Source organism: Notechis scutatus, chromosome 9 (genome assembly GCF_049901735.1).
Source record: "Notechis scutatus isolate UNSWTSFEM ecotype Mainland chromosome 9, rNotScu1.2, whole genome shotgun sequence".
In the NCBI taxonomy this organism is placed as follows: Eukaryota; Metazoa; Chordata; class Lepidosauria; order Squamata; family Elapidae; genus Notechis; species Notechis scutatus.
Genome location: NC_142017.1, coordinates 23,161,832 through 23,175,898, shown reverse-complemented (window position 1 = coordinate 23,175,898; position 14,067 = coordinate 23,161,832). Strand labels below are relative to the sequence as shown.

Genomic DNA, 14,067 nt, shown 5'->3' with positions numbered 1-14,067 from the left:
ACAGCAGAATTCAAAAGAGCTACTGCCCTGGGAGAGAAGCTGTTTTGCAGCCTATTTGTCCTTGTTTTTATTATCCTGTACTGTCTGCCAGATGGTAATAGTTCAAAAAAAGGGGGTTCTCAGGATGAGATGGATCTTTGAGGATGTTTTGAACTTTCTTAAGGCAGCGGGAGCTCTAAAGCTCTTCCAAAGAGGGGAGTGGGCAACCCATGATCCTTTGAGGGGCAATGACATTAACCCTCTGGAGTGTTTTCCTATCTGCCCCTGTGCAATTGGCAAACCATACAGGGGGTACAGTATGTTACAATCCTCTCTCTATGGTGTAGCGGGAAAAGGTCACCAGCAGTTTTTCAGTTGTTGTTTTCTGAGAAGTCTCAAGTAGTATAATCTCTTTAACCAGGACTGTAATGTGGGCACCCCAGGTCAGGTCCTCTTTTAGGGTAACACCCAGAAACTTAAAACTGGCCACTTACTCCCCTCGGTCTCCATTGATAAGCAAGGGCTGGAGGTCTGATCTGTTCCTTCTATAATCCACTATAAGCTCCTTGGTCTTATTAGTGTTGAGGACCAAGTTGTTGTCTCCACACCACGAAAGCAACTGGTCCACCTCATCTCAGTAGGCAGACTCATCCACGCCCCCGGAGATAAGTCCCACCACTGTTGTATCATCTGCAAATTTACCAATAGTATTACTAGCGTGAGTGGGAATGCAGTCATGCACATAAAGAGTATAGAGTAAGGGACTCAACACACAACCCTGTGGTGTACTAGTGCTAAGAATAAGGGCTGGAGAGGTATGATTACCTAATCTGACCCTCTGTAAGCGGCCAGACAGGAAATCCATAATCCAAAGGTAGATTGAATTAGAAAGCCCAAGGTCCAGAAGTTTAGACACTAGTCTATGTGGAAGAATTGTGTTAAACGCAGAACTAAATTCCACAAAAAGCATCCTCACATAGCCCCCCGCGTTGTTCTAGATGAGTCAGAGCAGTGTGAAGAGTGATGCCTATAGCGTCCTCTGTAGATCTATTTCTTCTGTATGCAAACTGATGTTTATCAAATGTATGCGGAAGACCAGAAATGATGTGCTGGCAGACCAATTTCTCAAAGCACTTCATGATGATAGGAGTGAGTGCCACTGGTCTGTAATCGTTGAGGTTATTGATAGGGAACTTCTTTGGCAGCGGAACAATGGTGGAAGCCTTCAAACGAGATGGAATAGTGGACTGGGATAAAGACCGATTGAAGATCCTGGTAAAGACTCCAGCCGACTGATCAGCACAGTCTTTAAGCACTTATTTTATAATTGGAAAATTCTCAATTTAAATAGCGTTTCCCCGGCTCACATTTATTTCCTCCTGGGTCATCTAGTCTATTAGTGTTTATGGCCTTTGCATTTTCTTGCAGCCATTCCCAGGATGGGGGAGTGAGGGATAAAGTTGCTCTGTGGCCAGGAATGAGTCTATCCCAAAGGTTGGCTAGATTGCCAAATATAATCCAAATCTGCTGACAGAGGATGGCATGCCTCATGTTGGAAGAAGAGCCATCTTCCTCCTGATGTGGGCATTATTATTAGATCCTGTAGTAGTTTTAGAGTCCCGTAGAGACGGCAGGACGGGTCAGTCCAGATGTGGCAAAGTTTGGTTCCCGGCTGGTTTTCCCTGGGATGTGGATCAGAGGTGGTATTCAACCGGTTCGCACCTATTCGGGTGAACCAGTGGCAGTTATTTGGCATGGGTCGCCGAACCGGTGGCAATCCCTGGCTGGCCCCAATCCGGTCGCCTGGTCGGTCACTTGCGATCGCTCTCCTAGCTTTCCGTCCCCCACGTCCTCTTTCTCCCTGGGGAAAAGGAAGAAAGGCATGGACTCTGCAAGTCTCACTTTCCCCGTGTGAGTTAAAGTGTCTGGAGTGAGAAGGAGTGCGGTCTGACAGAGGGGGTGGGGGTGAATCGAGCCTTAGAGCACTTTTGCAACGTAAAAGAAATGCATTTTGAAAGCAGGTCTTTTAAAAACTTCTCCAAGGATTCCCCATGGATGCTGCAAGTATCGCTTTCCCCTTGTGAGTTAAAGTGCTGGAGTGCGGTCTGACAGAGGGGGTGGGGGAATCCACTCAAGCCTTGGAGAAATTTAAAGGAGCTGTTTCCAAAATGCTTGTCTGTTAAGTGCTCTGTGTGTGTGTGTGTGTGTGTGTGTGTGTGTATGAGAGAGAAAGAAAAGGAAGGAAGGAAGGAAGGAAGGAAGGAAGGAAAGAAAGAAAGAAAGAAAGAAAGAAAGAAAGAAAGAAAGAAAGAAAGAAAGAAAGAAAGAAAGAAAGAAAGAAAGAGGTCAAGGTTGCAGACCCCTGTTCTAGTCCAACTCCCTGCTCAGGCAGGAAAACGGAGGATGCCAAACTCTGAGTAGAGGTCCTGGGAAAGGTGTCAGAGTAACAGAATAACACTTAGAAGGGACCTTGGGGGGAACCATTTCAGAGAAATTGCTGTCCAGTCTTTTCTTAAAAACTTCCAGTGGTTGAGCACCCAGAACTTCTGGAGACAGGCAGTTCCACTGGTTAATTGTTCTCACAGTCAGGAAGTTTCTCCTTAGTCTGAGTTTGCTTCTCTCTTTGTTCAGTTTCAATCCATGGCTTCTTGTTTGCTTTCTGGTGCTTTGGAAAATACATTGCCCCCTCTTTCTGGCAGCCCTTTAAAAGCCTGTTGCCTATCACACCCTTGGGCAAAGCATGTGAGCCCTTTCCTCCTTTCAGTGGTCCATGAAAGTATATCTGTAGCATGTAGATAATAAAGTCAAAAAAAGCTGAACAACATTTTTACAGAACTATAGATACATTGAGGCTGGGTGACAAGGAATGGCTGGGAGAGGAGGGGCCAGGTGAGGCACCCCTTGATGTGAGTGACATTGAGTTGGCCACGCCCATCCAATCACATGACGACCACCAAGCATGCCCACCAAATAAACCACGCCCACAGAACCGGTCGTAAAAAAATTTGAATTCCACCACTGATGTGGATGGAGGATGCCGACTGAGAGCCAATAGAACTCTTATTCTCCAGGAAAAGAACACAGGATGGGCCAGGAGGGGACTGTAGCAGCGGACAAACCGCTTCATGTGGAGAACTGTGAACAATGATAGGCAATCGGTTGTTTTTCCTTCTGGATCCATTTTCTAGCTGGCTGCTCCCAAGACCCTCATGGATCCCATGGAGTGGTTTTAACTTCTTTGAGGGGTGCTGATTTCGTCCTGGGGTGCCTCTGTCAGATGGAACTGAGTAGACAGAGTTGTGTCGTGGGACTAACCTATAGTCAGTGTGTTTTGTGGTGCCCTCTAGTAAGTACCTGCAGCATTTGGTGGGCCCTTTAAGGATGGTTTTATGGGAATATCAGTCAGTCATCTTGATTGATAGTCAAACAGGAAACAATCTATTCATGGAAATACCGAGGAGAAACACCCTCCCCCAAAAAACATTGGCATAGCAAATTGCTGTACATATACAGGGGAAAAAACCCACACTCCCTCACACTGAAGTTGCTATCTAGTTGGGTAATGAAACTCCACAGAGACTTCACAGTTCCACCCTCAGCTGCATAATAATCCTGAACTTGTTTGGTCTTAAATTATGCTTTGTACATTTTATTATTTTAAAAGCCAAGGTCTACTAGCTTCTGCATGGAGCCAAACAATATGTTGACCCTATGACCCAAAAGCTTCGGTTTCTAACTGTTCAATATTTTATGTAATGAAGTGATATTGCTAACAATATTGCTTAAGCAAGGTTTAATGGCCAATTAATATGCATGTGATGAGGATCTGCATCTTTTTTTTAGGGTGAGGAAATCTGATATATGTATATGAAGTAGAAAAGCAGTAGGTAAGAAGTCTGTATAAAGATGAGAGAAGGGAAAGAAATAATCCAATAGCTGTCTTAAAATAGGAATGATAAAAAAATCTACAATTCTGGCAAGTTTTTCTCTTTTTCTATGCAAAGGAATTGGTTAGGAACTTGCAGACTTCCACTTACACGAAATACATCTGAACTTCCACACCTTTGCATGTATTTGGATCAAATGGATCTCATCTATGAGCCAATGAAGGACGCTTTAAAAAGATTTCTAAATCCGAAGACGCCCACAGATTCCCTGGTAAAAAGTAAGTTGTGCCTCCCTTGGGATTTATTATGCATGTGAAACTGTTGTGGGAATCATCTGGGTAAGGAAAAAACATCCAAAGGCTGTGGCAAACATCGCAGAAGAGGGGTAACGGTCATCGGGGGGCCAAGCTGACCTTGAAGGAGACTTTGCTTTTTTAAGGATGAATATATGATAGAATAATTGATGTTTTCTCTTAGTGGGAGAAGAAAATTAAAATGTTGCTTAGGCATTTTTAAGGATGTTACCAAGCTGTCCTCCTATGTGCATTTACTTGGAATGGAACACCATTGACCTGAATGGCTTTCTTCATTGGACACACTGAAATTGTCCAGTCATATTTTAGGTTACTGTACTGTACAAATTCAGCTCATACACTTAGTTGTTGACCTGCACAACATTGTTGAGAATTCCCACATAAGATGATCTAGTATATAAGCCAAGGGATCCCTGGCTTGGTAATGGAACTTGTGAAGTAGATCTTAGAATAGTTACAGATCGCAAAATGGTTTGAGCCAGTAATGAAATTTCTCTGATTTCCTTCCCTGATCCAATCATTTATAAGGAAATTGTGTGGTTCAGATGGCTAAGCACATTTCATTCCTTCAAGAATCCTTTCCTTTGTGTTGCAAAAGTATAAAAGTGGACCTTCTGCCATTTGGATTGTGTTTTGTAGATGCAGAGTGGGCAGCAGAAATAACAGCCTTTTCCCTCCATCATATTGTCAAAGTCTATGTAGGAAGCCACTGGTATGCCACCTATTTGCACACGTTATTAAAGGTATAATTATTAAGTATCTTTATCTTGCTTGCTTTAGAGTGGCCAATATTTAGCTAAATGTCAATGGAGCTTCTCAGTCATCCAGGTCACAGTTGTCCCCAAGGTGCTTTTTCAAGAGGCAACTGGACTTTCTGTTTTTTCTTTGAAGACCTTTCGCTTCTCATCCTATAAGCTTCTTCAGCTCTGACTGGATGGGGGGGAATGGAATGATTTATACACCTTGCAGGCAGCTGGTCGTTTGTGTCCTTTTATTTAGACAATCGTTGAGGCCACTTGGAGGTTTATCTGTGTCCTCAGCAGGGGTGGGGTTTCAGCTGGTTCGGGCCGGGTCGGGTGATCCAGATGTTAAATTTACATCTGGTTCCCTGAACCCATAATTGAACCAACTGGCTGGCCCCGCCCACCTTGCCCCTCCCAGGAGTCTCCACGTGGCCCATTTTGGATGCAGTAAGTGCAGGATCCGCACGGAGGCTCTGGGAGGGCAAAAAATTGCTCTTCCGGAAGTCCGGAAATGGGCCTGTTTCCGGCTTCTGGAGGGCCTCCAGATCCCGAGGGAAGCCTTTTTTGCCCTCCCAGAGGCCCGAGGGAAGCCTCCAGACTCTGGGGAAGGGGAAAAATGGCCCTCCCGGAAGTTCTGGTAGGTCACGCCCACCATGACCACGCCCACCCAGCAACCGGGCAGAGAACCGGATGTTGGGATTTTTCAATCCCACCCCTGGTTGTCAGGGTCACCTGAGTGGTGCAAATGGGTGTGGAGCCTCCTTGGAACTGCTGAAAGGACTGAGCTGTGGTGTGTTCTTGGATAAGAAGTGAAACATCTTGAAAGAAAAACAAGAAAGCCTCTTGAAAAAGCCCCTTTGGGACATTTAGGCTGCTTATCCTAAAGAAATCTAGAGGAAGCATGTTGTGTAACTAAGCTCAGAATACATGTGACAGTTTGCACAGAGAACTTAAAACCTGACCTCTCATGATTTTTGTTGTGCTTTTTGTTGTGCTTCTCCTGGTGAAATGCAGGCTGGGATGTGTGAGAGAATTCCAGAGTCATCCATTCCCTTTCCTGAATTCTGGTGACCGTGGAAGAGCTTCTACCTTAGAGAGCTCATCCTCGCATCCCCCAAACCACAAACCAGCCCTGGAATTCTTCTTGTGGTACGGCCTTTGTTTCGGCCTTTGTTTTGTCCCCAGGCCAGACTCGAGCCTGCTTAAAGTCCAGGGAGTTCTCTCCCCTTCCAACCCAGTTTTTATCATGGGCTTCACCTTCAACAATGGGATTGGCCATATGGTGGGCTTATCTGCTTACTTTTTACTCACCTCTTCCGCCTTCCCAAAAGGCTTGTGGGTCACCCAGGCTTTCTGGAAACCCAGGTATAGCATTCCTTTGAAAGAGCTGGAGTTTGCCAGCTGAGTGATGCTAGTTCTCTCCCCAAGTTTTTTTGTTTCCTTTTTTTGCTGACACCAAACTGGACTTCCTATTGCTTACAGGACTTTGAGCCCTTTTATCTCCTGTGCAAGAGATTTGAGGCTACTTGCCACTTGCTGCTTGGCATTGCCACTCCTTTATATGGAGGGTGCTCCTTTTTCCTGGCTCTGCCCCCCCCACGCCCATTCCCCCTCCTTCTATCCTGACTGCCAAAGGCATGCAGGAGGATTACTGGATGAAGTGGGAAGGAAAGTCCATGAAGTTCTCTCCTCAACAAGGTTGACCTGTCAGTTGGGCAACTTGAGAGAAGCCTCTGCCCAAAGATCCAGCCCAGCCCTGCCGCCTTTTAAGGAGAGCCACTGGTTGGCAGTTTTCCTGCTGGCAGGGGATTCTCAGAAGGAGGGGAAGCTAAGCCACAAATGGTCCTCCATTACAGAGGTCTCCAACTCCAGGCCCTGGACTGGGACCATCCCATGGCCTGTCAGGAAGTGGGCCATGTAAGCAGAAGACAGGATCTAGGTTGTGTGTGAAACCACCCCGCTCCACCAGTCTGTGGAAAAATTGTTTTCCCTGCAAACACAGCCCTGGTGCCAGAAAGGTTGGCTGCTGCTCTATTACAAACGGGAAGGGCTGTGCCTTCCTCCTGCTAGCCTTGGGAGTGAGGCTGGGCAGAGCTTGGAGGGTGAACTTCAGCCAGTCTGGTCCCAGTGGTTCTTCTGCCGATGGGCCCCATTCTAGAGGGGCTGCCTGGCAGGGTCCTTACTTTCTCTTGGAAGATGACATAACTTTCCAGTCCACATTTTTTCCTCACTTTTAGAGCTATTTATGAATCTAGCATGAGGGCACAGGATTTTGCTTGAGATTGTGATGTTTTAAAATTATTTTATCTGAGGATAGAGGAACTCTGGGTCACTTAATAAATGTTCAGAGTATGACAGACACCCCAAATCTACACACTGTGTGATCCTGTTTCAAAGTGACAATGGTCCCCATGGTCATTTGCCCTTATGACCAACCCCGGGAATGTGGCAGCACCCCCGCCTCTCTTGCCCCCATCCTGCCTTGAAAGGACCCTGCAGCGCATTGGGGTCTGCTGCTTCCCAGGCCCCCTGGAAGAGACCGCCATTGTCAGTGCTCCAGCAATTCCTCGTGGAAATGGCTTTCAGAGCTTTCAGAGCTTTCTGCCTCGATGACCTGGCCACGAGGGTCCTTTCTGCCACGAGGGGCCTGGCCCTTCTTTTACCCCAGAAAGGCAGGGGCACCTGGCCAAGAGGAAGGGCAGGACCAGGAAAGGCAGGGGCACCCCGCATTTTCCTTCCCCCTTGTTTCTCGCTGGCAAGAGAGCCAACTTCACAGCAGACACGTGTACAAGCCCCCCCGGGACAGAAAGTGGAGCATGGGGTATCCTGGGGGTGAGGGGGGCCTTGGGGAGCCCAGGCAGGGGGACTTGTGCCTCTACTGGGCCTCCCAGGAACCCCCCACCTCTGAGCTCCACTTAATGACTGACACCTTCGGTTTTAAGGAATGCACAGTGGGGGGGGAGCAGGGATGGCTGGTTGTTACTTGATAATAATAATACTTTATTTGTGTCACAGACCAAAACACAAGTACAACAAAAGAAGAACATGGGAAAATTAATCATGAACAGTTGGTCACCAAAAACTTGACTAAGGGGAATTACAGCGTTCTCTGATGGTTACAGCTCTTAAAAAAAATGGAAACCAAAGAAGTGATATATGAGGAGCCATCCCCTAGACAATATAAGAACAAATTACTAACATTGGGTCTAGAAGGGTCTGTTTCAAGGAGAGACAGTAACTTAGATCTTGATGTAATTCATTTAATGTTTGTCCCAATTTTCGGCCCTCGTGGGCAGGCTTCGTTATGGTCATAACTTGAAGGCTACCTGTACTACATTGGGCTGCTGTGGCGTTGCAGTTTTAGTCTTTTAAAGACCAGCCAAACTGATAAAAGCATTTTTTCAATGACTTTTGAGACTCAGGACAATCAATGTATCTGATTTTTTTTTTTTTTTTACAAAATATATATATGCCATGGTAAAAGTGAGCAAAAGACATTTTTACTGCAGCAAACTCCGGTGGCCGTTTCCCCTCTGGAACCAAGGGAGGAAGCCTGGCAAAGTGGACGGCCTCCAAGCCATAGGCTGATTCCATGCCAACAACGCCAGTCCTCCGTGGTGCCCCTCTGCACCTGATATTATTTTGTCGTTGTGAGCTGTCTTTCGAATACAAATCTGGGGGGTTTTGGTAAGGAAAATAGTCTTTTCCATTTGAGAGAAAGCTTATGGAAAGAGCTGGTTTGAAATCTCTTACCTTTTTTTCTTTTTAGTTTCCAGAGTTGTTGTCAAATTGCAAAAAAGTATATTGGATTGCTTATGGCCAGAGTCTCCTCATTCATGGAGATGGAAAAATGTTTCGACATGTTCTCAACTTCTTAAGACTTGGCAAGTTGTATTTACCATCTGAATTTAAGTACGTTAATTACTGTTTGATGCACATTATGTCTGGGATAGCTAAAGAGCAGTTCGACCTTAAGACAGGGTTGGAAGGGCTCCGTGTCCTGAATGGCTGCCTCTCTCAACCACACTCTTTGTAGAATCCGGCTTCCTCCCCAAAGTTCTATTTTCTCTATAATTGGAACAATTTGTGTTTGCCAATTTCTCTTAGGTTGTTCCTGTTTCGTTATGCCCCCTATAATGTCATTAAACAATTTGCAGCAACAAATCAGGAAACGAAGCTAAACATTGTTTCAGAAATATCACTAGTGATGTAAGGGAATGTGATGATTATTTCTCCCAAATCTTAGAAAGCACATTTGTCTGGTGAAGGACTTAGCACTTGGGCACGGCCAGGGGAGGCTGCAGTGCCAGAGCCCCACAGGGCAGATGTCCTGGGCCCCAAGGGATAACTGGGGCAGTGTAGGTCTCCCCCTGCAGCAGCTGAACTGGAGGTAGCCTTGTGTTTGGACCAGGCCTCCCTCCTGCTGGGTAGCTAACTTCATCATGGCTCTGGGGAGCTTATACTTAAAATGAGAAAATCACCAAAAGAGCTGCACAGCAACCAGCCATCCAGGGTTTCACGAACACCCTAACCCAAGGGAAACAGTAATGCTTTGAGAGATTGGGTTGGAACAGGGGTGTCAAACTGGATTTCTTCTAGGGCCGAATCAGCACTGTAGTTCTCCTCTGGGGGCCGGGGGGGGGACGGATGCCTCCTGCAGCACCCTGCTGGCCAAAACAGGGCGTGGGGGATCCGGGCGCAGCCCCCCTGCGCCTCGTTTTCACTCTCTATGGCCTCCTGCAGCAATGCTGGCCAAAAAACAGGCCCATGTGCCCCGTTTTTGCCCTGTTTTTGGTCTTTTGGGGGGCCTGTTATGGGTCTGTTTGTGGGCCCAGTTTTCTGCCATTTTGGGCATGTTTTTTGGCACGTTTTTCTGCCGTTTTTCAGCCCTGGTTTCAGCCAGCAGAGTGCTGCAGAAGGCCATGGAGGGTGAAAACAAGGTGTGTGTGGGGGGGGGGCACACATGGCCCGTTTTAGCCACCAGAGGCATTGTGGGCCAGTCCCTTGATATCTTTAGGCAGCCCAGCCCGCGGGGCCTTGAGTTTGGCACTCCTGGGTTAGTGCTACAGGGATCTCTGGGGGCGGGGCTGTCATTCCAAAGTCCAGGTGCTGCAACAGAAAAGGCATTGCTCTCGTGCTTCGACGGATGGATGGAAGTCAGGCAGAGATGTGGGAAATTGTACTGTATAATCTGGCCTTATGCTATGGCGGCCTTCAGGGGGAGAACCAGCATCGTAAATTGCAGCAGAATACCACTCACAATTAGGACAGCTTGTGTAATAGTGGTGTTACTTGAGTGTAGCGAGCCATGCCCAATACGGCCTGCACTGCTGCATTCTGGAGCAGCTACAGCTTCTGAATTGTCTTCAAGGGCACCCTGTGTAGATTGCATTGTAATAGTAATCAGACTGTGAAGGGACTATGTAGGATTTAATGTAGAACTGGCCAAGCTGTAACTGAAGGCCAGAGTCTTCCAAACATCCAGTAACCAGAAGTACAGAGTGGAATCACAGAATCATAGGGCTGGAAGGGACCTCGGGGTCTTGCCCTTGCCCAAGGCAGGAGATCTTATACCATTCTGGTCAAATGGTTGACCAGTCTTGAAAACCTCCAATGATGGAGAATCTACAACACTGGGAAACAAACTGTTCCGCTGATTAATCATTCTTGCCATCAAAAAAATCCCTCCTTATTTCCAGGCTGAATCTCCCTCTGCCAAGCTTCCACCCGCTGCTTTTTATCCTGTCCACAGGTGCTCTGGAGAATAAATTAATGTCCTCTTCCCTGTGACAGCCCCTCAAGTATTGGAAGATCACTATGTTGTTTCCCCTCAGCCTTCTCTTCATTTGGCTAAATAAACCTAGTTCCCTTAGTTGTTTATTATATGACTTAAGCTCCAGCCTCCAAATCATCTTTGTTGTTCTTCTTTGCATTCTTTCTAGAGTCTCAATATCATTTTTGTATCATGGTGACCAAAACTGGATGCAGCCAGTATTCCAAATGTGGCCTCACTAGCGCAGTGTAGAGCAGCACTATCATTTCTCATGATCTTGATGCTGTTCCTCTGTTGATGCATCCTAGAAATGTGTTGGCTTTTCTGGCAGCTAACTCGTAATAAGTGGTGATCCACTCAGACGCCTAGATCCCCTCAATTACTATTGCCACAGATATAGAATAGAAGGCAGGTACCTTCTCTTCTCCCCCTGTGCATTTGGTTTCTTCCTACCTAGGTGCAAGAGCAGACTTTTCTCATCACTGAACTGCTTCTTGTCGGACAGGGTGCAATGCTCAAGTCTGTCAAGATCCTTCTGAGTCTTGAGGCCGCCTTCTGGACTGTTGGCTATTCCCCCCGTTTTGGTGTCATTTGCAAATCTGATGAGTTCCCCTTTTATCCTCTCACCTAGATCATTTATAAAACTCGAGCCAGATGGACTGCTCTGAAACTAAAGACCCTGAAATCAATATTGTATTGAGCCTTTTGTAGACAGCTTCCAGGCATAGTCTTTCTTTCTTTCTTTCTTTCTTTCTTTCTTTCTTTCTTTCTTTCTTTCTTTCTTTCTTTCTTTCTTTCTTTCTTTCTTTCTTTCTTTCTTTCTTTCTTTCTTTCTTTCTTTCTTTCTTTCTTTCTTTCTTTCCTGGTTTTGGAATGCTTCATTAGCCTTGTGCATCCAGTTGCAAATCCAGTTTCAGATTGAATGGAACAGGGATAGGACATGGTTGTCTTTGAAGCATGGAAAACTGATGGCAGAAAAAGATTTAGTGGTCCGTCAAGGCTGCCCCTTGAGTTTACTGGTTTTTGCTTTCTTTTTTATTTATTTGTTACTTTTCTTTTAATATTCTATTAATTTTTTATTTTTTTTGTCAGGTAATAGACAAATGTTTATCCCGGGCATGTTTAAACTCAGTTGCTGATGACCGAGCCCCTGTCTCTGCTGGAAGTTGGTTCCAAGCTTCCTTTGCTTATCTTCAGCTTCCCTGTTCTGTTTCCCCCTAAGCCCATTTCAGGTCTCTCCGGAGATGAGGAGCTTGGCCGGGATCCCAGAGACCTCACTTTGCCCTTTGGTTGGCTGGTGCTATTCCAGACCTCCTTTATTTTTCCCTGCTCCATCAGCTGTGGACTTGGGAAAGAGAGCAGGGCAGGGGGAGGGCACAAGGGCACCACCAGTGTCTTGGAAAGCCTCTCCCCCAGCACCTGACCCACTTCCTGAGCCAGGGTCACTTGGTTCTGCCACCAGTCAGGGGAGCCTCGCCAGGTCCAGGCCTTTTCCTCCCAGCTCCCCTCTGATGTGCTCAGAAGGGTCTCAGCTAAACCAGTTGGGATGTTTATAAATTAAATATGATTATAACAAATCATGGGCTTTGGGGCTTATTATATTATGAAGTTACAATTGATTTAATTTGTTATTTTCAACGATTGTTTTGTTCTCTATACCGAGCTTGGTTATGTCTCTGGAGATTCTCAGTCTTCCAGGTCATGGTTGTTTCAAAGGTGCTTTTTCAAGAGGCAACTGGACTTCCTGGTTTTCCTTTGAAGACATTTCAAAGAGAAGCAAAGAAAGTCCAGTTGCCTCTTGCATCTTTGGAAGATGCACAGCTATCTTCTACTGAAAGGAAATGGATCACATTCATTTTATAGCTCAATTGATCGTTCAGTTCGTTAAGTAGATTTTGGTTCACTTTCATTTGCCTGGCTAGAAACCAGGGAGCAGGATACCCTGACAAAGAGAACTGAGGCAGTTTCAGGTGGGGATTTCCCCCGGTTCCTTTCAGTTCCCCTCTTTTTCAGAATTTAAACCTGGCCGTGCCAATTGGTCCCAATGGGGGAATTTCATGCTGGGGGTGGTTGATCGACTGATAGCAGCTTCCACCTCCCCCCCTTGCACACCTTCCTCCCCATCTTTAGTTATAACTTATATTTTATTGTAATTTGCATATGATTTTGTATATTCATATATTTATGGTTTCATTTTAATACAAGCCATCCAGAATCGCCTTGTGGTGAGATGGGTGGCAAACAATTTAATAAATAAATAATAATAAACTTAGAATTGCACAGTTACAAACCTCTGCCACCTCCAGGACTAACATGGCTTCCATGCCCATTTGGTCCATGAGCTGGGGAGCCTTAGATTCAAGTGGCTTAGATTCCCTGCCCTGGCTTTGTTTGGGTATCAGGCAATGCTTGGGAGGACCCTCTGAAAGAATCAGGCGGCCTTCCAGGGTGGAAAGACAGAACTTCAACAGGTTCTCAACTATGTGTCAATGGTAAAATCATCAATAAAATAATTTCTTTTCCTTTTGTAACATTTAGGAAAGGTTAATGGGGAATCTCAGGACAGTTGATTTGACGTGATTTGCTTTTTCACCTCATGACAGGGAATGGTCACTTTTGTGCCAGGAAGTGATAGAGTACCAGATCCCTTCTCTGCTGGAGGCTCTGGCTCAGTGTGACATGTACAGGTATGTATGTACGTATGTATGTATGTATTTCTCTCTCTCTCTCCCCCTCCTCCCCCGTGGGCGCATTTCCCATTTGCTGCTCAGCATAAATAAAATTCAGTGTACTACAGGTAGCCCTTGATTTACAACCACGATTGAGCCCAAAATTTCTGTTGCTAATCAAGACAGTTGTTAAGTGAGTTTTGCTCATTTTGCAACCTTTCCTGCCATAGTTGTTAAGCAAATCACCGAAGTCGTTAAGCTAGTAATGTCATTGTTAAGTGAATCTGGCTTCTCCATTGACTTTGCTCATCAGAAGGCTGCAAAAAGGATCGTGTGACCCCCAGAGACACCTCGACCTCCATAAATGCCAAGCGTCACGTAACTGGGGATGCTGCAACAGGCGTAACAGTGAAAAACACCCAGGAGTCATGTTTTTCAGTGGGGTTGCAACTTCTAACGGTCACTAAACAAACAGTGTTCAGTTGAGGACGACCTGCTGGGGGTGCTTCATCCCTGGAGGTTTTTAAGAGGCGACTGGACAGCCATTTGTCTCAAATTCTACAAGGTCTCCTGCTTGAGCAGGGGGTTGGACTGGAAGACCTCCAGGGTCCCTTCCAGCTCTATTCTGATTGATTGATTTATTGATTAACCTCTTATCAGTCATCAGCTAGGACCAGAAGACTGTAGTAGGAAGCAGGAACT

General features: G+C 45.9%; 1 protein-coding gene across 1 annotated transcript in view; it reads left to right on the top strand.

Moving 5' to 3' along the window:
- Nucleotides 1-14,067, top strand: part of KCTD19 (potassium channel tetramerization domain containing 19) — a 37,639-nt gene that overhangs the window by 5,100 nt on the left and 18,472 nt on the right. The window contains exons 8-11 of the mRNA XM_087971864.1: nucleotides 3,984-4,144; nucleotides 4,820-4,923; nucleotides 8,693-8,835; nucleotides 13,300-13,383. Coding sequence (XP_087827990.1) covers nucleotides 3,984-4,144; nucleotides 4,820-4,923; nucleotides 8,693-8,835; nucleotides 13,300-13,383 — 492 coding nt within the window. The remainder of the gene's footprint in view (nucleotides 1-3,983; nucleotides 4,145-4,819; nucleotides 4,924-8,692; nucleotides 8,836-13,299; nucleotides 13,384-14,067) is intronic.